Source organism: Aquarana catesbeiana, linkage group LG01 (assembly GCF_042186555.1).
Source record: "Aquarana catesbeiana isolate 2022-GZ linkage group LG01, ASM4218655v1, whole genome shotgun sequence".
NCBI lineage: Eukaryota > Metazoa > Chordata > Amphibia > Anura > Ranidae > Aquarana > Aquarana catesbeiana.
In genome coordinates, this window is record NC_133324.1 from 82,086,152 (window position 1) to 82,111,197 (window position 25,046).

General features: G+C 43.5%; 1 protein-coding gene across 2 annotated transcripts in view; it reads left to right on the forward strand.

Moving 5' to 3' along the window:
* The window catches only part of RAI14 (retinoic acid induced 14), a 277,999-nt gene that overhangs the window by 230,281 nt on the left and 22,672 nt on the right, over positions 1–25,046 (forward strand). For both annotated transcript variants that reach the window (XM_073620881.1, XM_073620891.1), the window contains 4 exons: positions 3,343–3,429; positions 7,281–7,335; positions 17,911–18,029; positions 22,510–24,024. In XM_073620881.1, coding sequence (XP_073476982.1) covers positions 3,343–3,429; positions 7,281–7,335; positions 17,911–18,029; positions 22,510–24,024 — 1,776 coding nt within the window. The remainder of the gene's footprint in view (positions 1–3,342; positions 3,430–7,280; positions 7,336–17,910; positions 18,030–22,509; positions 24,025–25,046) is intronic.

Sequence of the window (25,046 nt, forward strand, 5' to 3'; positions counted from 1 at the left end):
CTGGTGATCTGATGAATGGTGATCTGATGACTGGTGATCTGATGAATGGTGATCTGATGACTGGTGATCTGATGAATGGTGATCTGATGACTGCCCCTCTGATGACTGGTGATCTGATGACTGGTGATCTGATGAATGGTGATCTGATGACTGCCCCTCTGATGACTGGTGATCTGATGACTGCCCCTCTGATGACTGGTGAGCTGATGACTGGTGATCTGATGAATGGTGATCTGATGACTGGTGATCTGATGAATGGTGATCTGATGACTGCCCCTCTGATGACTGGTGATCTGATGAATGGTGATCTGATGACTGGTGATCTGATGAATGGTGATCTGATGACTGGTGATCTGATGAATGGTGATCTGATGACTGCCCCTCTGATGACTGGTGATCTGATGAATGGTGATCTGATGACTGGTGATCTGATGAATGGTGATCTGATGACTGCCCCTCTGATGACTGGTGATCTGATGACTGCCCCTCTGATGACTGGTGATCTGATGACTGCCCCTCTGATGACTGGTGAGCTGATGACTGGTGATCTGATGACTGCCCCTCTGATGACTGGTGATCTGATGATTGGTGATCTGATGACTGGTGATCTGATGACTGGCGAGCTGATGACTGCCCCTCTGATGACTGCCCCTCTGATGACTGGTGATCTGATGACTGGTGGGGAAATTCAAGAAACAGCAGGAGACGTTCAGGAATCAGATCCACAAAATGAATACAGGAAGATGCAAGAGCAGGGATATTCCTGTTTGCAGATCATCAGGTACAGCTTTCTCTCCAGCAAACAGCACAGTGGTGACATCATCGAATCCCATTTCTAAGCTAGTGTCACTAGCAGTCACAGGGATCAGTGCCTTAGATCTCACAATGCAGATATACAAATATAAAGCTTGGTACACACAATAAAAATTATCAGACGAATGATTGTTCATTTTTCTTTGTATGCTAGTCTCCTATCGAAAATGAAGAGGTTACTAAAGTTACGAAAATTTTCGTACAACAGAATAAAAATTTGGAAGTAATGTATTGTATTTTTGGACAAAAACTTTGCTGATTAAACGACAATCGTACGATCTGGTATCGTACAAGAAAAATTTTCATGCTTGTCCCTTCCTTATAATTTTGCACGTCCTGTCCTGATCGGCTCTTGAAAGCTGTCTACTTACGATCAGATTATCGTACGATCGATTCGAAACTGGTATTTTTCATAAGAGTTTCTGATTGTGTGTACAGACCTTAAAGTTGTGGGCACAGAACTAACTGGGCAAACTGTAAGTAAGTGCACTGCTATGTTTCAAGAGGAATTTATTACAAAAGGTAAAGTCTTTTAACCACCTGCCGACAGGCTCACGCTGATATACGTCACAGAATGGAACTCCTGTGCAAAGTGACATACCTGTATGTCAGTTTATAAAAGCAGGATAGCCAGCGGCCCGCGATCGCAGCAAGGAGAGGCAGAACGGGGGAACTGCCTATGTAAACAATGCATTTCCCTGTTCTGCCTAGTGACATGACAGGGATCTACTGTCCCCAGTGATCTGGAACAGTGATTTCTGTCACGTCTTAGGTAGCCCATCCCCCCTACAGTTAGAACACACTGAGGGAACACACTTAACCACTTGATCGTCCCCTAGTGTTCAACCCCTTCCCTGCCAGTGTCATTTTTTACATTGATCAGTGCATTTTTATAGCACTGATCAATGTAATAATGTCACTGGTCTCCAAAAAGTGTAATTTGGTGATTTGTCCACCACAATGTCGCAGTCCCACTAAAAATCGCAGATCATCGCCATTACCAGTAAAAACAATTTTTTAAAAATCCCTAAATCGATCCCATCATCTGTGTGTACAGATAACGAGATCGATTTAAGGACTTTTATTTTTTTTTTATTGTTATTTACCTTTTGTCCTAAATAACTTTTGCGCAAACCAATCAATATACGCCTATTGCGATTTTTATATATATCGGCCTAAACTGATTAATACATTTAATTTTTTATATATTTTTTTGGATATGTATTATAGCAGAAAGTAAAAAAAAATATATTTTTTTTTTTTCAAAATTGTCGCTCTTTTTTTGTTTATAGCGCAAAAAATAAAAACCACAGAGGTGATCAAATGCCACCAAAAGAAAGCTCTATTTGTTGGAAAAGCAAATTTCAGTTGGGTACAGCATTGCATGACCGCGCAATTACCAGTTAAAGCAGCTCAGTGCCAAATTGTAAATAGTGCTCTGGTCAGGAAGGGGGTAAAATCTTCCCGGGGCTGAAGCGGTTAAAGTAGTGCTTAGGCATAATAAATATTTCCAGATATTCCATATAAGTTAGGAAATGTTCATTTTAAGTTCATGTCTCAAAAATAGGTAAAGTACAGTATGTAGTTTCACATTCTAGATAATATGCTGTTCATAAAATGATCTGTGATCAAAAATGATACAGTGCAATAAAATGACCATTTTTCTGTTGATCAGCTAATAGTTTGTTTTCATGGAAGTGATGATACTTATTGCAGTTCTTTGATGTTACCATCATTGATTGCCTCCAGAATTCCCATCTGTCTCTCTGAGTGCCACCCAATCTTTTGTCACCAATAGTAATGCATGTTTGGCGACCCAAGCAAAAAACGTTTCTTAGATCAGATCATTTCTGTAATGAAGCCCACAGTATGTGTGAGGAAATCTTGAAGGCCAACGGGGGGGCTGTAGTTAATGAACAGTTATGTTCAGGTTGAATTGGAAGATTTAGTTTTTTTTATTGGCTCCTGGCTATGGATAAATGCCTAACAGCATACGCTGTCTGGAAATCTTTTGTATTTGACTTAGTTTATTAAATCAGGGATATTCTTAGTACAAGTAGTGGGATAACCTTACGTCCTGGAAGAAATATACTGCGTAAAACGAATGGGAATTTGTCCCCAGACCTATATTCAGACTATACTCAAGAAGTTGGCCATTCGGTTTGCGATTGAGCTGGCAAATTATATCACTTTTTCAGAAAATAAAGCTTTGTCATTTTGTTTGATGAAACTTTTTATTTATTATTTAATGATCCCATTACCCTGACTTTGTGTCCCGATTGGTGGAGTTTCAGTGGTTTTGGGGACCTCTGCATCCAATTTCTGTGTATGGAGAAACCTCTGACACTTTCAGTCAACACAGAACTAGCACATGGAGCAAAGAGATGTCAGTATTGTAAGAAGCAGCATATTGTAATAATGAAACTTGATAGGAGAGACTACTGGTAAGGTCTTTGGGTTCATTATGATCCCATAGCAGCCCCACACAGTATACAATAAACACCTGCGTTTTTTTTCTTCTCATTACAGCTCAGTGACATGTCCTCTCCAGTATCCTCAACATCAACTCCGCTCTCAGCCAAAGGAGAAGTCTTCTTCACAGAAAAGGGCAGCAAGGTAATCCTGACTAATAGGTATAGTAATGCTGATAGACATCAAATGAATGGATGCTTTTCTTTGTGGGTTTTTTTTTTCCTCCACTGAGGGACATAGGAACTCTTTAACCTTTTGGGTTATGCTGTCACCTACAGGAGGATAGGACACTGGCAAACACGGGAAAAGACCTGCCCAGAATAACCCCTCCTGCTATCAGCTAGCTTTCTGCTAGTGTCCTAAGAGAATAGAGATGTCTATTTTTTTAGCTCCGCCGTGTTGAAGATTAAACTATTTTGGTTCATGTTTTTTTGTTCATTTTTTTCTTCCATCAAAATTCTAGTCTACATCACTGCTGGGGTTTGTCTCTCTGATTTCAACTATCCAGCACAGCTATCTTCAGCCTAGTATTTGGAGGACCACATCTGAACCCTACTGGACTGGATGTTGTAGAGATTGCCTGGAAGTGACCTTCGGGCACTGGGTTCCGAGTGGGTTGATCCCCAGACTGTGTTCTGGTAAAAATTAACTCTGAAGTACTTTCCAGGTCCAGAGCCACTAACATTGCCTCGGTGCTTACCTTGTCTCTGAAGACTTGCTTGGTGAATAGGACAGTCAGGCCAAACTCGTGAGCTACCTTATTTACATCGGTCACTTGGCATCGTTAAATCACCTGTTCTTGCCAGCTTCTACAGCAGAAGGGGTTAACAGGCATTCAACCCTCACCAGCTACCAGCTGTCTTGGTTTTGTGAATACCCAAGGCCTTTCTTCCTACCAAGAGCCTTGCATCTAATTCTAGACATGGGGGGAACAGCCCTACTGTACTGGGTTCTGGGTGTCCCCAGCTTACACTCTACTTAGGAAGGTTTCAGTGTGTCTGCTGATGGTGGAAACATCTGCAGCCTGGAGACATATTGCCCTCTGCTGTTAGAGACTATTCCATCATTGGAGTTCTCATTGGCTCAGTTGGGTGTGGCTGGATTTTGTTCCCATTTGGCTGAGGTAATTACTACATTCATGCAAGACTTCTCTTGCAGATTTTCTATTTGAAAATGTAGTGGCTTTGGAGTCATTAGAAGCAAGGACTCTTTCTGAGACTCTGAGTCTCTCCAGACCCTGGATGATTGAGGAGCTTTAAGGAGAAAGTTTCAGCTGGCAAGGATGTGGTGCACAGCACTCTGAAACTGGAGGATCAGCCTGTGGCTTCTACCAGTGCTGTTTCCAGTCTAGGGTCCTTTAAAGTTCCCAAGGCCTCAAAGGCTTTCCTCTTGCAACCACTTTTCCAACTCTTTCTATTTGGAGATTGGAAATACCCTGATAAGATTTTTGCTCCCCCTAGGAACTTCTTTACCTTGTACTCTAAAGGGCCTGGTCTCTTCCCTTTCTATTCTGTTCCAGGGACTGTTGGCCACTCACTCTTTAAGGCTTCGGTGACATATATGTGAATTGGATTGCGTTTTGAACCGCATCTGATTCGCATGACATGAACCGAACCGGCTTTTCTATTGAGGCGGTTCACATAGGTCCGGGCCCGCCCACAGTTCGTTTTTAAAAACAGTCCTGTCCATTTTTTCAGTCCTGTTCAGGTGTGAATACAAGTGTCATATACTGTAAAAATTCTCACGCTGCTCTAATTCATCCCAAAGGTGTTCTATTGGGTTGAGGGCAGGCCAGTCAAATTCCTCCACTCCAAACTCGCTCACCCACACTATACTGTCAAAAGTATTGGGCCACCCCTCCAAATGATTTTGTGGAGGGGGGATTATGGTGTGTCGTTGTTTTGTCAGGGGTTGGGCTTGACCCCTTAGTTCCAGTGAAGGGAACTCTTAAGGTGTCAGCATACCAAGACATTTTGGACAATTTCATGCTCCCAAATTTCTGGGAACAGTTTGGGGATGGCCCCTTCTTGTTCCAACATGACTGCGCACCAGTGCACAGACAAGGTTCATAAAGACATGAATGAGCGAGTTTGGGGTGGGGGAACTTGACTGGCCTGCACAGAGTCCTGACCTCAACCCAGAACAAATTTGTGGTGAATTAGAGCGGAGACTGTGAGCCAGGCCTTCTCATCCACATCAATGCTTGACCTCACAAATGCACTTCTGGAAGAATTGTCAAACATTCCAATAAACACACTCCTAAACCTTGTGGACGGCCTTCCCAGAAGAGTTGAAGCTGTTATAGCTGCAAAGGGTGGGCCAACTCAGTAGTGAACCCTACAGACTAAGACTGGGATGCCATTAAAGTTCATGTGCGTGTAAAGGCAGGCGTCCTAATACTTTTGAAAATATAGTGTATGTGAATCAAACCTAAGACCTTTGTACAGGGGTTTTATGTGGCCCCCACTGTCCATTCCCCCCGTAACACCATAAGATCGAATTTTTGTTCAAAACTTTTCATTTTAAGAGCATTCTTTTGCTTTTCTAATGACTAGTGGGGGTCAAATTGACATTCATTTTCAACTGCAGTGACGAGAAAATTTGGAACGTACAGAATGGAAAATTTTTCCAGAGCGAATTAATTTTTAACAATGAAGTTTTCATTCGGAAAGGTCATTGCAAAATCTAATGTTAAAAGCAAATTAAATTTGTAAGTAGTTTCGAACATTCGTCAGGTTATTGGATGTTCTGAGAATTTTCATACAATTGTTTATTCATTTGAAAATCTACTAGTGTATGGCCAGCTTTAGAGGTAAACTCCAAGCAGATATATAAGACACAAATGAATGCAGAGCTACCCTGTTTCCCCGAAAATAAGACCTAGCGTGATTGTCAGTGATGGCTGCAATATAAGCCCTACCCCCCAAATAAGCCCTACCCTGTTTCCCTGAAAATAAGCCCTACCATGAAAATAAGACCTACAAGGACTTTAACTAGGGCTTATTTGGGGGGGGGTAGGGCTTATATTGCGACAATCACGCTAGGTCTTATTTTCGGGGAAACAAGGTATATTCACTAATTCATTGTTAAAGAGTAGCTCCACTTTTTTTGAAAAACGTTTCCCTCTAAGTGATCTCTGTACATTGTAGGGATTTTAACAAACTTTGTTGCAGATTCCTACTTTTTGCTATTCTGAATAAATAACTGTTTGTTTCTCTGTGTCCATGTGCAAAGTGAATCTGTATGGGAGTGATTATATCATTCTCAATCAGCTGCTGCACCTGCAGGGCTCTAATGAAGAAAGTGGCAAGGTCTGCATCCCTTTAGACATAATTTTCCTTTGGGAGTATCTCACCAGAAATTACATTTTTGTTGCAGGGGATGCTCAAAATCTGACTTCTATCTTAGTGTAGACTTGGGAGAATCAGTAAGCCAATCAGATAAGCAGGAAATTACATTTCTATGGGGGGGGGCTGTTTGTACACCATCCGTATACAAAACACCTCCAGGTAGCCATATTGCATTGCATTTTACAGAGCTCAGACTGTGAGAAGGAAACGTAGCACAATGAGATATTCAGCTCAGCGCTTATGCACTAACAAGGAGCGTTCTAGGAAGAGAGTGCAGAATGACAGAGAGATGAGTTCATACATCTATTGCTTCCCCCCACATTGTGGAGTCACAGGCTGGGGGAGGGACAAGACCTGTAAGTGTTATTTACTAGCAGCAAAGAGAATTCGGGTCTGCCCTGTCAGACCAGGCTGTGCCATGTGACAGAGCTGTGTAAACTCAGGACTGGATGGACAGAAATACAAATCCTTTGGCAGGTAAAACCGCTCCATTATATGCATTTCATCTGTGTATTTAGCTCTTTGCTTGGAGTTCAGCTTTAAACTGATTTCTCCTGAAATTATCTTGCTGCTTACAGGTTCAGCTGTTTTTTTTTGTTAATATAAATTAGGCATTCAGTTGATTTTTATTTTTTTTTCCTGCAGGATGAAAATACGCTTCACAGGAGAGAATTCAGAGACAGACTGAGCGACAGCACAGGTAAAACAATAGGTTGCATGATTTAGGCAAGTCATAGATTACTTGATTTTCTTTTCTTCCACCAGAGATGAGAGGAAAGAAAATCAATCGATTCCCCCATCAGCACTGAATGCCTCCCGCAGCACTATTATATTCTGCCAGCAGGGGGCGCAGGGAGCCTTCCTGACTGGCAGTATACAATGATTAATGCTAGGCGCTGGCAGTAATCCTATGCAGAAAAGTCTGACAGACTGGTTGTACCCGAGTTGATCGATGGATTGACTTGGGTACAATCAGCCTGCCCATACATGGATCGAAATTCGGCTGGTCCCTGCTTTCACCCACATATGGCTTTAATCTGTAGCAGATAGGTAAAGTGAGGAAATCATTCATGCAAAGGCTGCGTCACCAACCTGGACACTTCATAGTAATTATGTAATTATGGGTGGTCAGAAAGTGGATAATTGTCAGATTAGTTCTAAAATAGTCTAATTCGCTGCAATAATCCTCCTGTATATGGGCACCTTAGACCCACCCAAAAGTGGAACTTCCGCTCATTTGTCTCCTCTCCCCCTCCAGGTGCCACAAGTGGCACCTTTCAGGGGGAGGGGGGACAGGATACCTGTCTTTGACACATATCCTGTTTCCACTTCCGGGAGTCTGCGCCGTGGCCCATGACGTCACCGCGGGGCTCCCTCCTCCTCTCCCTGTCACCGGGCCAGTAGGAGAGAGGAGCGGAGCTTCGTGCATGTACAGTAGGGTTCCCGGCGTGAAGCCGTAAGGCTACAATGCCAGGTTCCCTTGCCCGCAATGGCAGCGGCAGCACCCAACAGTTGATGGAAACATGAGCTGCGGTGCCGACATCGCTGGACTCCAGGACAGGTAAGTGTCCGATTATTAAAAGCCAGCAGCTGCAGTCTGTGTTTTTTGTTTTTGTTTTTGGCGGACCTCCGCTTTAAAGAGGAGCTGCAGTCTGCTCACATAATTTGTAATAAAAACATCTTTTTTTGATTTTTTTTTTTATAGTTTCCCTCTGACCACTTTGCATATTATTTTATATATACAGTGGAACCTTGGATTACGAGCATAATCCGTTCCAGGAGACTGCTTGTAATCCAAAGCACTCGCATATCAAAGCGAGTTGCCCCATAGAAGTCAATGGAAATGAAGATAATTTGTTCCACATTGACTTCTATTGCATGCAATACCACATGTGGCCAGAGGTGGGGGGGGGGGGCGCCTGAGAGACTCGGAAATACTCAGAGACCGCTCGGATGCACTCGAGTATTTCCGAACGGCTCCAAGTGTCACTGCCCCCCCGCACCTCTGGCCAAATGCGGTACTGCACACCACAGAGGCTTGAATCCTGCTCGTTTTGCGAGACAACACTCGCAAACCGAGTCAGGATTTTTAAAAAATAATAGCTTGTATTGCGAAACACTCGTTAAAGCGGAGTTCCACACAAGATTGGAACTTCCGCTTTTCGGAACCCTCCCCCCCTCCGGTGTCACATTTGGCACCTTTCAGGGGGGAGGGGGGTGCAGATACCTGTCTAAGACAGGTATTTGCACCCACTTCTGGCATAGACTCCCATGGGAGTCTACGCCTCTTCCCGTCCCCACAGCGCTGTCTCCTGGGAAACACACTGCTCCCAGGAGAGAGCGGGGACCACTTGGGACGCGCAGCGTGACTCGCGCATGCGCAGTAGGGAACCGGGAAGTGAAGCCGCAACGCTTCACTTCCTGATTCCCTTACCTAGGATGGCGGCGGCAGCTGCCGAGAACCGGGCAGGTTCTCGGCGTCGCCTGCCGACATCGCTGGACCCTGGGACAGGTAAGTGGCCATGTATTAAAAGTCAGCAGCTGCAGTATTTGTAGCTGCTGGCTTTTAATATTTTTTTTTTTTGGTGGTGTGGGTGGACCCCCACTTTAACTGCGTTACTCACAATCCGAGGTTCCACTGTACCATGATTCTATACTTGCCAAATATGCTGCAGAAATCTCCCTTCACTGAGTCCGGCTGCATCCATTTTAACTGTGGGCAGTTGAAGCTGCTGCCTGTTCACTTCCTGGATTTACACAGACACACAGAGGCACCTCCAGCCCTGCAGCTCCTTTTGGCCCTCTTATGACTCATCCCCCTCCCTTCCTGGCAATCTTTCAGGAGAGTGAGAGAGCTGTGCATGATGTCATACGCCTAGGCTATTGACCAAACAAGAAACAGGAAGTGGGCTGTAGAAGGTATTTACTGGCAGGAAAAAAATGTTTTACTATCCAAAGTTGAAACAACAACAAGGGCAGAAGATTTAATAGATGGAAAGATGAAAAATGACCAGAGTTACACTTTAACGACTTGCTGATAGCCCCATAGCAGTTTTACTGCTACAGGGCGGCTGCACTGTGCAGGATCATATATATACGTGATCCCGCACTTCTGGGTAGCGGGCTTGAGCGCGCGCCGCCGTTGGCTTGCTCCCGCTCTGGTTGTACACAGCAGGAGCTGATCAGTGGGTCCCAGGGACTCCATGTCCACCGGCACCCGCTGATCGTTCGGTACACAGACAGAAAGGCAGTCTGCCTATGTAAACAAGGCAGATCACCGTTCTGTCAGTAAGGAAGGCGTGGACATGAATCTATGCCTTCCCTTATTAAAAGCACCTCCCACACTACACTAAAACACATTGATAGGCACACATTTAACCCTTTGATCGCCCCGATGTTAAGCCCTTCCCAGCCAGTGTCATTAGTACAGGGATAGTGTGTATTTTTAGCGCTAATCACTGTATTGGTGTCACTGGTTCCCAAAAATGTGTCAAAAGTGTCAGTCAGGTGTCTGTTTTGTCCTCCGCAATATCACTATAAGTTGCTGATCACCGCCATTACTAGTAAAAAAAGAAATAAAAATTCCATAAATCTATCCCATAGTTTGTAGACGCTATAACTTTTGCGCAAACCAATCAATATACACTTATTGGGGGTTTTTTTTACCAAAATATGTAGCAGAATACATATTAGTCTAAATTGATGAAGAAATTAGATTCTTTACATTTTTTTTAATTGGCTGTTTTATAGCAAGAAGTAAAAAATATTGTTTTGTTTTGTTTTTCAAAACTGTTGGTCTTTTTTTGTTTATAGCGCAAAAAATAAAAACCGCAGAGGTGATCAAATACCACCAAAAGAAAGCTCTATTTGTGGGAAAAAAAGGACATACATTTTATTTGGGTACAGTGTAGCATGACCACGCAATTGTCAGTTAAAGTAACGCAGTGCCTTGTCGCAAAATATGGCCTGGTCAGGAAGGGGGGTAAACCATTCAGAGCTGCAGTGGTTAAAGAGGAACACCATTTTAAAAACGTGTTTTCTTTCTGTGCTCTCTGCATGTGATGTTATCAGTTACCATTGTTCCCAGCTATCTATGAGGAATACAGAACCCCTCCCTTCTATGTTACGGAGAAGAAGAGCGGGGGTAGGATTCTGTATTCCTGTCATAGGGTAACAACACAGCTCCTCTATACAGTAAGGTGAGTGAGAGTCACACCCCAAGGACAGGAAGTGTGTTATTAGCAAGGTCTGAAAGAAAATAAAGAGAAAAGGCCTGGAAAAGGGAAATAATTACAAGCAAAACATCTAAGGACTGGTAAGCCCTTCTATTCTTAACCACTTGAAGATCAGGCTTTTCCCGGTACTTTTTGTTAGTAAAAAGCTGTATTTTTTGCTAGAAAATTACTTATAACACCCAAAAATGCTGCACTTTTTTTAAGCAGAGACCCTAGGGAAGAAAATGGCGATCGTTGCAATATTTTATGTCACACGGTATTTGTGAGTTCTTGGAGACCCCCCCAAGTCACCAGAACTAATGTCCCCGTTGGAAGATTTCCCCTCTTACTTTTCTGGGGTCAAACCTTGCAAAAAGACCTGAACAAATTAATGGGGTGGGCAACTACATGGCAAATGAGGTTCAATGTAGAAAAATGTAAAATAATGCATTTGGGTGGCAAAAATATGCATGCAATCTATACACTGGGGGGAGAACCTCTGGGTGGAATCTAGGATGGAAAAGGACCTGGGGGTCCTAGTAGATGATAGGCTCAGCAACGGCATGCAATGCCAAGCTGCTGCTAATAAAGCAAACAGAATATTGGCATGTATTAAAAGGGGGATCAACTGCAGAGATAAAACGATAATTTTCCCACTCTACAAGACTCTGGTCCGCCCGCACCTGGAGTATGCTGTCCAGTTCTGGGCACCAGTCCTCAGGAAGGATGTACTGGAAATGGAGCGAGTACAAAGAAGGGCAACAAAGCTAATAAAGGGCCTGGAGGATCTTAGTTATGAGGAAAGGTTGCAAGCACTGAACTTATTCTCTCTGGAGAAGAGACGCTTGAGAGGGGATATGATTTCAATATACAAATACCGTACTGGTGAGCCTACAATAGAAATAAAACTTTTTTACTTAAGGGAGTTTAATAAGACACATGGCCACTCGTTAAAATTAGCAGAAAAGAGGTTTACGTAGAGGGTTCTTTACTGTAAGAGCGGCAAGGATGTGGAATTCCCTTCCACAGGCGGTGGTCTCAGCAGGGAGCATCAATAGTTTCAAAAAACTATTAGATAAGCACCTGAATGACTGCAACATACAGGGATATACAATGTAATACTGACACATAATCACACACATGGGTTGGACTTGTGTCTTCAACCTCACCTACTATGTAACTCAAAATTTGGGATTTTCTTTTACTTTCATTTTCATTGATAATGGTAAACAGGACAGATAGAAAGGGAGAATCTCCCTAACAGGGGCACAGACAGCAATAAAAACTGACAGGTTTTCTAATCCCTCTCCATGCTCTCCAAAACTAAACAAAAAATTGCCTTTAGGCCCCATTCACCCCTTGTCATGTGACTTTGGACCCCAAAGTCGCACTAGTTGCACCCCATGTTTTCCCAATGAGTACTGTTCATATGTGTGCGACTTAAAGTCGCAGTTACTTTAAAGTAGTTCTTACACTACGTTGGTCCAACTTTCAGGCTGGGTTCACACTATTGCGAATTGGATGCGGTATCCCCACATCCAATTCGCAATAGCAGGAGAATGTGATCGTCTCTCTATGAAGCCGGTTCACATATCCCCGATGCGGCTCCGGTGCTAATTTGCACAGAAGCTCTGTGCGTCTTTTTGGTCTGTTTCTTGTCCAAATTCAGCCAAAAATTGGGTCTGAAATCGGACCTGAAACAATGAACCAGGACACACAGGACCCCTGCTGGGAGCCGCATCAGTATTAGGCGTGAACCGAGCCTCGTGCGACATGACAGTCAGAGACTTCAATGTAAACCCTCAAAAATCACATGAAAGTCGCACCTGAATGATATACAGGTGACTTGTGTGTGGCTTTGTAGAGCAGACACAGTCACATGGTCAAAGCCAAAGTCGCACTTGTCCAAAGCTGCATTGAAATTGCATCTGTGCACAAGTGTGAATGGAGCCTTAGTTGTACTTAAAGCTCTGGAATTGTCTTCACCTGAGATGGCAAAAGGCTGGAGTGAATTAAGTTCTGCGACATACAGTGCATCCGGAAAGTATTCACAGCGCTTCACTTTTTCCACATTTTGTTTTGTTACAGCCTTATTCCAAAATGGATTAAATTCATTATTTTTCCTCAAAATTCTACAAACAATACCCCATAATGACAACATGAAAGAAGTTTGAAATTTTTGCAAGTTTATTAAAAATTAAAAAAGGAAAAAAATCCCATGTACATAAGTATTCACAGCCTTTGCTCAATACTTTGTTGAAGCACCTTTGGCACCAATTACAGCCTCGAGTCTTTTTGAGTATGATACTACAAGCTTGGCACACCTATTTTCGGGCAGTTTCTCCCATTCTTCTTTGCAGGACCTCTTAAGCTCCATCAGGTTGGATGCGGAGCGTCAGTGCACTGCCGTTTTCAGATAATCTTCTAAAAGGGTCGTTGTCCTGTTGGAAAATGAACCTTCGCCCCAGTCCAAGGTCCAGAGCACTCTGAAGCAGGTTTTCATCAAGTATGTCTCTGTACATTGCTGCATTCATCTTTCCCTGAATCCTGACTAGTCTCCCAGTTCCGGCCACTGAAGAACATCCGCACAGCATGATGCTGCCACCACCATGCTTCACTGTAGGGATGGTATTGGATAGGTGATGAGCGGTGCCTGGTTTCCTCCAGACATGACGTTTGCCATTCAGGCCAAAGAGTTCAATCTTTGTTTCATCAGACCAGAGAATTTTGTTTCTCATGGTCTGAGAGTCCTTCAGGTGCCCTTTGGCAAACTCTAGGCGGACTGAGGAGTGGCTTCTGTCTGGCCACTCTACTATACAGGCCTGATTGGTGGGGTTCTGCAGAGATGGTTGTTCTTCTGGAAGGTTCTCCTCTCTCCACAGAGAAACGCTGGAGCTCTGTTATGCCCTGTACACACGGTCGGATTTTCCGCCGGAAAATGTGTGATAGGACCTTGTTGTTGGAAATTCCGACCGTGTGTAGGCTCCATCACACATTTTCCATAGGAATTTCCGACACACATGGCTTGGTTTGTGCTCTGACATGCACTGTTAACTGTGGAACCTTATATAGATAGGTGTGTGCCTTTCCAAATCATGTCCAATCCACTGAATTTACCACAGGTGGACTCCAATCAAGTTGTAGAAACATCTCAAGGATGATCAGTGGAAACAGGATGCACCTGAGCTCAATTTTCAGTGTCATGACAAAGGCTGTGAATACTTATCTACATGGGATTTTTTTCATTTTTTATTTTTAACAAATTTGCAAAGATTTCAAACAAACTTCTTTCACGTTGTCATTATGGGGTATTGTTTGTAGAATTTTGAGGAAAATAATGAATTTAATCCATTTTGGAATAAGGCTGTAACATAACAAAATATGGAAAAAGTGAAGCGCTGTGAATACTTTCCGGATGCAGTGTATAACAGCCGTGAATCAATTGGAAGGAAGCTGAAACATTGGCATGTACCAGATGGTAGGTTCTGGCTTCCAGTCTGTTAAATCCAGCAAACAAATAGTATCTGTGTGCTACAATTTGCAGAAAGGTGGTATTTGCTCTGGTGTCAAAACTCACACACAACTGTATGTCAGACATGTTTTCCTGGCATCCTTCTCCATTGTTCCCCACTGCCTGAAATATGTCACTATCACTACTTTAATAAACCATGAGTTTAGGGCACACACTACAGGATGACTCCGAAACATTGCACTCTCCTGTTTGTGATGTGATTATACTTCAATAAAGCTGTTTGGGCAACTTAAAGCAGAGTTCCAGGCTCCCCTTACCAAAAAAAGAAAGTCAGCAGCTTCAATCTGACGGGCATCTGAAGTAAGGGAAACAGGAAGTGAAGCTGAAACGGGTTTCCTACTGGTATTCGCGCGTATCTTTGCACCTTGTGAATGTTACCATAGTCTTCTAGGACCTGTGATGTGTCCCAGAAGACTGCTGGGGGGGCAAACTTCCAGCTCAAATCACTTTGGTGATCTAAGCCGGAAGTGGGAGCTGGTACCTGTCAAAACCAGGTCCTCACCCCTCCCCCCCCCCCCCCCCCCCGACAAAGTGCCAAATCTGGCAGTGGAGGGTGCAAACAAGCAGAGTTTCCCCTTTTGGGTGGCGCTCTGCTTTAAAGATCATGGTGTGCTGGCAAATATCTACACTGTGTCATGTAAGAGCCAGTCTCCAGCTGGGTGAACACCCAGTATCCAAGAGCAGTGAAGGCGAACCTTGGCACCCCAAATGTTTTGGAACTACATTTCCCATGATGCTCATGCACTCTGCTGTGTAGTTGAGCATCATAGGAAATGTAGTTCCAAAACATCTGGGTACCAAGGTTCACCATCACTGGCCTAGAGCCTTCTCCAGGAGCGTGTGCAGTGAGAATATGGATGGTTATACCCCACGCTGGATCCGTCGCTCTCCCCCTCTGCATGAAGCTCCAGTCTGTGGACAGAGCCTTGACGTCATCACGTACAACACGGGCTATGATTTTTGAATTGTACGCTGAGGATGCTGGAGTGCGACCAGAGCTGGTCACAGCTTACAGAGCAGTCTGCAGGAGGGGGGCCAGTCACAGTGCTGGAGGGACCCTGAAGAAGCCAGGAGTAAGGGAAGTGTTTATTCCCTTTCTGGGCACCCCTGGACATAATAGCATTTAACCCTTGTGGTGTGAGAGGGCCTTACTACAAGGGTGAATGTTTTGTAATGTTTTACTGAATTGTTGGTTCTGCACTGTAAATATACGAGTTAAAGATACACTGTCAGTGGGATTTACTAAAACTGGTGCAGCTGTGCATAATAACCATCATCTTCTAACTTCAGCTTGTTCAATTAAACTTTAACAATAAGCCCTCGTTCACATCGGTGCATTTTGACTTGCGATTTGTCAGGTCAAATCGCATTTCAAATCAGAGCCTATTGCCGGCAATAGAAGCGCCCCAATCAGTGTGACGCCAACTTTGCGGCACCGCACCGATTTCCAAAAAGTAGTTCCTGCACTACTGTTGGCGACTTCGGGGGGCTACTTCAATGGACACCTGTGCATGAACCCGCAACAGATGTCTTTCAAGTCACCCCCCGAAGTCGGACTAAAATGCGGCTTTGAAATCGTGCGAGTTCATCTGTTTTCGAAGCCGTGTTCAGTGTGAACGAGGGCCTAAACCTGGAAGCTGATTGGTTACCATGCACAGCTGCACCAGATTCTGTGTTCACCAGTTTTAGTAAATCCATCCCCTAGTGTGTCTATGCAAGACAGAGTGACAGTGTCTCTGCTAAGATACAAAAAGAAGGAAGGTGATGGGACATGAGGTATGTCATTGCGGCTGATGATTTATAAATGATATATGTAAGTACTGTATTTATTGGTGCATAACATGCACTTTTTCACCCTGAAAATCGGGTGCAAATAGCGTGTGCGTGTTATACGCCAATACATCAATTTTAGTTGCCAGGGAGGGGGGCGGGACGAGTGCTGTCAGATTACATACAGTGAGAATCTCCTGTTTACTTGGCGGCCTCTGTAATAGGAAGTCCCGTCTCCTGGGCCGCCATTAGACCACTGTTCTGTCTATCATAGGAGATTCTCACTGTATATAATCTGTCTGCACTCGTCCCGCCCCCCTCCCTGTCCCCTCTAGGCTGCAGATGGGCATCGATCAGGCTGCACTGATGGCAATGGTGAAGCTTCTGCATTGATGGCAATGGTGAGGCTGCATTGATGGCACTTGTGAGGCTGCAGATGGGCACTGACCCTTATTTTGCTTCAAAATTCCTTATTTAAAATTAAAATAATTTTTCTGAAACGTCCCTCTTAAAATAAATGTGCGTGTTATACGCCGATAAATACGGTAATTAATATAATTTGATGTCACAATATCAACCGATAATCCATGATTTAAAAGATGCATAATATATTAATATACAATAATAATAATGATATTAATAGTATAATTGAATTTAATCAAAAAGGATGAGCGTACCAAAATATAATAAAAAACATTAATATATGATTAACAAGATGAATTCATAACTTGGTCATACATCCCATATAAGGGTCGATGCATAATAATTTACAATCTGGAAGATACATCATTGGGGCAGACTCATCTTGGCACCCTAAGCTTGAAACTCTACGCGTTTCATGGATTACAGCCACTCATCAGAAGTAAGATGCAAGATTATACTGAGAAACTGAATGGATAAAATAACCATTAGTATATGGTGCCCCCTGGGGGGAAAGGGGGATAACAAGAGCAGACAACTGGATAATTACTTAAAACAAACTCAATGGCTGTGCCCAACTTCTGAATGGGGATGATCGGAGGCTTAGGGTGTGATGTCTTGCCCGGGGTTGAGGCGGAAGACACCCCCCCCCCTCAAAAGGGGACACAGACCAGAGGGAAACAGCCAAAGTGACAGGACAGACCGGCACAGTTCCATTATGTGATGGGTGTACACTCAATATACACCAAAATGTGTAGTGTCTCTGCTAAGGTTTTACCCCAACCCACCCTATACTTGCCTTACCAGGGCCCCCTGCTGCTCCTCTTGTAACTGTCCTTGGTCCCAGCAGTTGGCTGCTAGACCCCCTTGAGCACTGTCACAGGGGAGGGGGTCACAGGGGTTCCTTTTATACTGAGTAGTGTTGCCAGATGCGTTGGAGGAAGGATTGGTGAGGCAGTGCTGGTAGGGTGAGTATTAGTGGGTCTGGGGGGCCCATTGCAGTGACAATGAGGTTGATTGGAATGTTCACTTGGCTTGCAGAATAAAGTGAAACCGCATTAATTTCTATTATCCAATCATCTGCAAGGTAAATTCTCATTTTGTGAAATTTCACTTGAGTATTCAAAGTTAATGTAGCTTAACTGCGACCATTATCGGCTGCTCTAGTAAATCAACCCAATGGTCATTGTGCCCTGCATGGGCAAGTCGGCAGTCTCTTTACCTATTACCAAGATGTGTTAGGCATCACCTTCTACTTATAAATATTATTTATTTATAATAAACGGAAATGTAATTTTTCAGCAGCATCATTAATTGTATAATTATTCACTGATTTCAGGGGAAGACAGTCTTCTTGATGTGAGCTCAGAGGTGGAACAGCAAGATACTCTTTCACTACTGCAAGCAAAAGTGTCTTCTCTGACATTGCTAAACAAGGAACTGCAAGACAAGTTACAGGTTTGTAGAATCAAAATTTCCTTAGCTGACCATAGTCACTGAATCTGAAAAAAAAAAAAGATAAAAACGACTGCTGCAAGCACCCTCAGCAGTGTTATATGGTTTGTCCCACTTCCTGTAACTCTCTTATATGCTGGACAGGGTAGTCCGCATGTAAAATGTGGGGGAAATATAAATAAATGTAGTGCACCCCCATGGGAGCTGCTGGCGAATACAGTCCTATCTCCCCCTTAGAACACACACAGCCAGGCACACAGCATTTTCTACATTCTCCCACTGGCTCAGAAAATGGTCTAGGGGTTCTTTTTGGGGGTTTTATTTGGAACGATGAACTGCGATAGGAAGAGTGAGCATGGGATACCCCGAAAACTGCAGAAATGATTAACTTGAGAACTCTTCATTTTCTGGCTGCACTGTACACACTGAATGGCCCATAGAATCTGTATGCTGCTGGTGACCTGCACTCTTTCTAGAGTTAAAAGCTACACACAGTCACTTTCCTTCAGCACTGGGGATAGTCTACTGACATGCTGATAACCACCATTTTCTTCCTAGTGAGGGAGATGTAGACTTCCACTATGACAACACATCTGGACTCCTTCCACCTTTCTCCTCCTGGCTCTCTACAGTGAGCTTCCTCCAGACCAAACTTGATGCCTGGACACAGAGCTGCAAATAGGCCCCCCAGCTAAGCTTAGCTGGGACTTCAATGTCTTCCTTAAGGCTTCCTCTAGGATCCTGCACTGGATTGGCTGAAGTTCCATAAATATTCAGGCTGTTTGCTCTGTTCTCCCTCCCATTATACTTCTAGAACCCTCTAGAAGACAGGGGTAAGTAACAGAGCAGCAGCCTGTAAAACACTGAGCAGCCCTAGATAATCAACCCCTCCTCCACTGATTACAGGGGAGCCAGACTAAATTTACCTAGAAGCCTACTCTATATTAGGAGAGTGCTACACAGTGGTAGCCCATCCATTAGGGGCGCCGCCTCCCTAATCCATGCGCCCAGCCCATAATTCCAATGGGTTTTTTATTTTTTTTGTTTTTTTTAGAAGCACATGATTAGAACCTGAGGCGCTGATAGGCTTCAAAAAAGGGTGGGCTCGGGGCAAAGAGCACTGCGCCCCGAACCCACCCAAAAGCGGAGTTCCACCCAAAAATGGAACTTCCGTTTTCCGGTTCCTCCCCCCCTCCAGTGTCACATTTGGCACCTTTCAGGACGGAGGGGGGAGCAGATACTTGTCTAATACAGGTATTTTGCTCCCATTTCCGGGCATAGATACCCGAGCCATCCGCGGGTATCTACGCCACTTCCCGTCCCCCCCCATGTCTTCTGGGATACACACGGGTCCCAGAAGACAGCAGGGACCAGTGGGGAGCACAGCGCAAGTCACGCATGTGCAGTAGGGAACCATGAAGTGAAGCTGCAAGGCTTCACTTCCTGATTCCCTTACGGAGGATGGCGGCGGCAGCACCCGACAGCCGAGGGATAGATCGGCTTCGGGTGCAGACATCACGGGACAGGTAAGTGTCCTTATTTTAAAAGTCAGCAGCTGCAGTATTTGTAGCTGCTGACTTTAAAAAAAAAAAAAATTGGCGGACCTCCACTTTAATATTCGGTATGGTCTTCCTGCTTCTCCCCCTAGCCAATCAGGAAGTGGTCGACCTGATTGGCCGAGTGGAGAAGCTATAATATTGGCTGCCGAGGAAAGGAGGAGGGAAGCCACCGAGGATGAAGCCCCGGACATGGAGGAGGAGCCAAAGCTGCTAGATGGGGAAAGTGTGGGACTGGTGGGGGGGACGGATGAGCGACAGACGAACGGGCGGGGGGGGTGGCGACAGATGTCTTGTTTGACGCCCCCTTAGCACCAGCCGCCACTGGTGCTACATAAAGATGTACAATAAAAAGGAATTCATTTTCAGCTCTCGCCATATAGGCTAACGCTATCCATATACTCTACTAGATGAGGCCCTATCCTTCTAGCACCTTATGCCCCATTTACACGGTTGGTACGATCAGGCCCACCTGTCAGTTTTTCAGGCAGACTTGATCGGAAGCTCTATGGTAATCAATGGGTGGCCATGTGTCTGTTTATTTCTGATTATCTCCAAACCTATCCAAATGCGAGGAAAAAAAAAAAAAACGGAAAAGGTTTGTGTACTTTTCTGTTGTTTTGGACCTAAACATTGTGGAGGTCTGATGGAAACTGACACTTTACATCCTGCCACCCATAGATCTAACTTGGGTTCTTCTAAATGCAGAAGAAAACTGATGTCACAAAAGTGATATCCAGTCTCTTTCTGCTCCTATCCAGCAGATCTGTCCACGGATCCCCTTCTAATTGGATTGGATGGCACCTATGTGAAAAGGAACTAAGGCTGGCCATACATGGTGCAAATTTCTTTCCTGCTGGGGGGGTTGGGATCGGGTGAGGGAAGCCATCCTTGCCCGGAGAAGACAGTGATTATCTCCAGCGGCTATAGCAGCTGCTAGCGATAATCATAAGAGAATCTGGCAAGCTGGTTGTACCCAGGTTGATCGATCAACTTGGCAAATTCAGCCTGCCCATTAACAGTTTGAGTCTCGGTGGTTTGAACTGTATATGGCCGGCCTTAAAGTTCTAGTATTCTCTACTTTTTTTTAAAATTAGTCCCCCTGCAGCTTTAAACCATAATATGCTAGTATGCACTGTATACTAGCACATTGTAACAGACTTACCCTTGACACGGAACCCTCCAGCGCAGAGCTGTCACTGCTCCTGGTGCTTCCACCTTTGTCTGGTCTTCCTTCCTCTCTCGGTCCATTTGAATTGCTTGCCTGTGATTATGTCACTTCCACGCATGTGATCGGGAGTCACCAACATGGCACGGCACTCTTTGCAATCAGGGCACATTCAGTGTGCCTTGAATGCAGAGCTACTGCACATGCTCCAATGAAGTAATCAGTTGGACTTACACTTGCGTTGTGCACTGGTCCAAATCATTTGGTGGAGGGGGGATTATGGTGTGGGGTCGTTTCTCAGAGGTTGGGCTTGGCCCCTTAGTTCCAGTAAAGAGAACTCCTAAGGCATCGGCATACCAATACATTTTGGACAATTTCATGCTCCCAACTTTGTGGGAACAGTTTGGGGATGGCCCCTTTCTGTTCCAACATTAATACGCACCAGCGCGCAAGGCAAGGTCTATAAAGACACGGATGAGCGAGTTTGGGGTGGAGGAACTTGACTGGCCTGCGCAGAGTCCTGACTTCAACCTGATAGAACACCTTTGGGATGAATTAGAGCGGAGACTGTGAACCAGGCCTTCTCAACCACATGAGTGTCTGACCTCACAAATGCACTTCTGGAAGAATGGTCAAACATTCCCATAGACACACTCCTAAACCTTGTGGACAACCTTTCCCGAAGAGTTGAAGCTGTTATAGCTGCTAAGGGGGAGCCTACTCAATATTGAACACTACGGACTAATGTTGGCCGTACACTATATGAAAAATCGGCCAAACCCATTTTCGAAAAACAAACATTCGTCAGTGAGTGCAAACGATAGTGCCATCGTGTAATGACCGATAAATAATTCAGTGGACATAAATGAATCAATTTTTTGTTTGTTTTTTACATACCTAGTGCAAAAAGTTCGGACGGGAAACACATTAACCTTTCAATTTATCGTTCGTTCGACAGAAAATTTGCAAGCTTGTCCTTTGTTTTTTTTGGCTCAAAAACGTCCCATCAATTACCGATTTTGTGCCCATCAACTGGCCGATAAACGAACAAACTGATTTTTCGTATAGTGTATGGCCAGCATAAGATTGGGATGCCATTAAAGGGCATGTAAAGGCAGGCGTCCCAATACTTTTGACAATATATGTATATGTAAACCCCCACCTTGTAAAACAACCTATTCAGTATAAAATAGAAACAAAAGGCAACACATTTGAGTATAAATATAAAAAATATTATAAACCCTTTTTTCCCCCTTTTCACGTAACCTCAGTTCTCTTCTGCAGGAGGAGCTCGGAGAGCTGGGGAAGGAGAAACAGCAGCACAGTGACCTTCCCTGTGAATGGCTGTGCAGGGGGCGTGTCAGCAGAAGTTTGATCATTTATAGCTGTGCTATGCGAGAGAACTCACCACCCCGTGTGATCCTGCTTAGTGTGGTCAGTTTTTAATAGGAAAGCAAAGGGACTGGCAGGAACACCAGGGATTTCACACAAAGGAAGCAATACAACGAGAAAAGGATACTTTTTCATACAAGTACATGGTACAGTAGGCACATATCAGGAATATGAAATGTTTGGTTTACATATTTGTTGTAGTTTTCCCTTTCTCTAACTTCTTTCTTTTACATGATACCAGCTCTCTCATTGCATGGCAAGTAGATTATATTTTTGAATTTGAATTGCTTTTTTTTTTTTTACAAAAAGATTGTCGTTCTACTTATTTGAATATGGGTTGTCTACAATGTCTGTCCTTTTTTTACAGGAAAAAGCCAATGCTGAAGCTATAACAGATATTAGTTGTGATTCGTTTCATTCCACCCAAGCGGAGTTATCTGTTGCCAAAGATAAAGAAGCAAAGTCACCAGCCGGTATTTACGACAACTCGGACATTTCCTATGAATCCCAACCAGAAGTGACAAAATATGAACTAAAAGTCAAGCAGCTTGAACAAACGATAGAAGAAATGCAGATAAAACTTGAGGAATCGGAAACCATAAGGAAGGACCTGGAAACACATATCCAGTCAATATCTGCAGGCTGCCACACATCGTTCAGTACGGAAACTTCAGAAGCACCTTCTGATACAGACCTTCAGCCTCAGGGATCACACAACGAACGAAACGATGACACAGCACTAAAGCCAAATCTTCAAAGGATGTCAAGGGTTGACCAAGAGTTTGATGAAGAAGGCATTGCAAAATCAAATGAGGACAACGCCATGGTTCTGGAAGAGTTTGAAGTGCTAAAGAGAGAGTATCAGGACGTTCTAGCTGAAAGTGAAAGGAAAGAAAATGAGATGAACGACTTACGGCACCAAATAGATGTTGTAACTCAAAGCATTGTCAATTTGGTGCCCATAGAAAGACAAGAGGAGATGGAGAAGTCCTACTGCGCAGTCATAGAAAAGTTAAATGTAGAGAATGCTGAACTTAACAATAAGCAGGAAGAGCTTCTAGAAGAAATAAACAAATTAAGGAAAGAGTTGGACTGTCACAAGGAGTCCGTTACTTTGGCGAATGGGCATGAAGAAGAAGATAGGTCTACTATGATAGATGAGTTGACCAAACAAGTGAGTGAGTTGTCTTTGCTGTACAGTGAAGCCCAAATGGAACTAGAAAAAACAAGGCAAGCTTCCAATCATATCTCATCTGACTTCATTCATAAAGATGAGCATTTGAAGCACTTGCAAGAGGTTGAAGAAAGCAAAGAGAAAGTAGAAAATGACCTGGTGGATCTAGCATCTCAGCATGCCAGAATATTAGAGGAACTGTGTGAGCTGAAGCAGCAGTTGGACAAGGAAAAGGAAGACGCATCAAATTCGGAGCTTGAGAGTGTTATTGATGATTTTAGGAAGCAGATAGAAAACATGAAGGTGGAGAAGAATGGACTGATCGAGCAACTTGCTTCTCAGGAGACCAGAATGAAGGGCCTGGAAGGTGAATTGCAGCAAGAGAAGGTCTCTGTCCAGGAATCGGCTGTAACTAAAAGGCTATTGGCAGAAAGGCAAGTTTCTTTGGAAGATGAAATAAGCATGTTGTCTTCACAAGTAAGTGATTTATTGAAGGAAAAAGAAAAGTTTTCTGTAGACAATGGACAGGCCCAAAGGGTCATTACGAAGTTAAAGGAGGAAAAAGAAGTACTGGAAGGCCAACTTAAATTAAAAGAACAGGAAATTGATGAACTCTGTATGAAATATGAAAAGCTTCAGGAAGATCTGGTGGAAATGAAGAAGCTGTCTGAAAATACTTCAAAAGTAGACGAAGACAAAGATAAAAAGGTTGGTACTCTTTCTATAGGGAAAACTGTAGTGCAGTGAATCCAGAATTCCTGTTGGGATTTGTAGAATATTGAGGGCCCATTCAAACCTATTCATTGTAACACGTGCGTTTTACTACATATCACTGCATGTACATGGATAAGCCATTGTTTTTAATAGTGCTAGTTCATATTTTGGTTATGCGTTGATGTGCATTGTTCAACCTTTTTAAAGAGTTGATGCTCATTATGGTGTCTATTGATAATACCAGTACGTGTTTGTTCATAACACTTGTGAAAATGCAGGAGAACATGCACTGAAAGGTGTGAACCCAGCCTGAAGTTGTCTACTTGCAAAAGATGGATTGAAGCACAATAGGGCCCTGGGTAGGATAGCAGGTTTTCCCTCATCCCCATCATCTCTTCAGTCAGGGCTTGACAAATTTTCTTTGAATCAAGGAGCCACCTAAAAAAAGTTGCGAGTCAGGTTTTTTTTTTTTTTTTACTAACAATTCTTACGGGTGGAACATGTAACATGTTCAAGTAGGTAAACTTATCCTTCAACCCTTTCACAGCTAGAGCCGTTTTTGCGTTTTTTTGCACACATTTAAAAAAAACATTTTAGGCCTAAAGAGTACATAAAACCCCCAACACATTATATATTTTTTGAAAGCAGACACCCTAAAAAATAAAATAGTAGTAGCTCCAATTTTTTATGTAACACGTTATTACCGCAAAGGTTAATACAGTGGATATAAAAAGTCTACACAATGAGACATGATAAAAAAAAAAATGAGACAAAGATAAATCATTTCAGAAATTTTTCCACCTTTAATGTTACCTATAAACTGTACAACTCAATTTAAAAACAAACTGAAATATTTTAGGGGGGAAGTAAAACTAAAATAATGTGATTGCATAAGTGTGCACACCCTCTTATAACTGGGGATCTACAGTACCTGTGTTCAGAATTAAGCAATCACATTCAAACTCATGTTAAATAGGAATCAGTACACATCTGCCATCATTTAAAGTGCCTCTGAT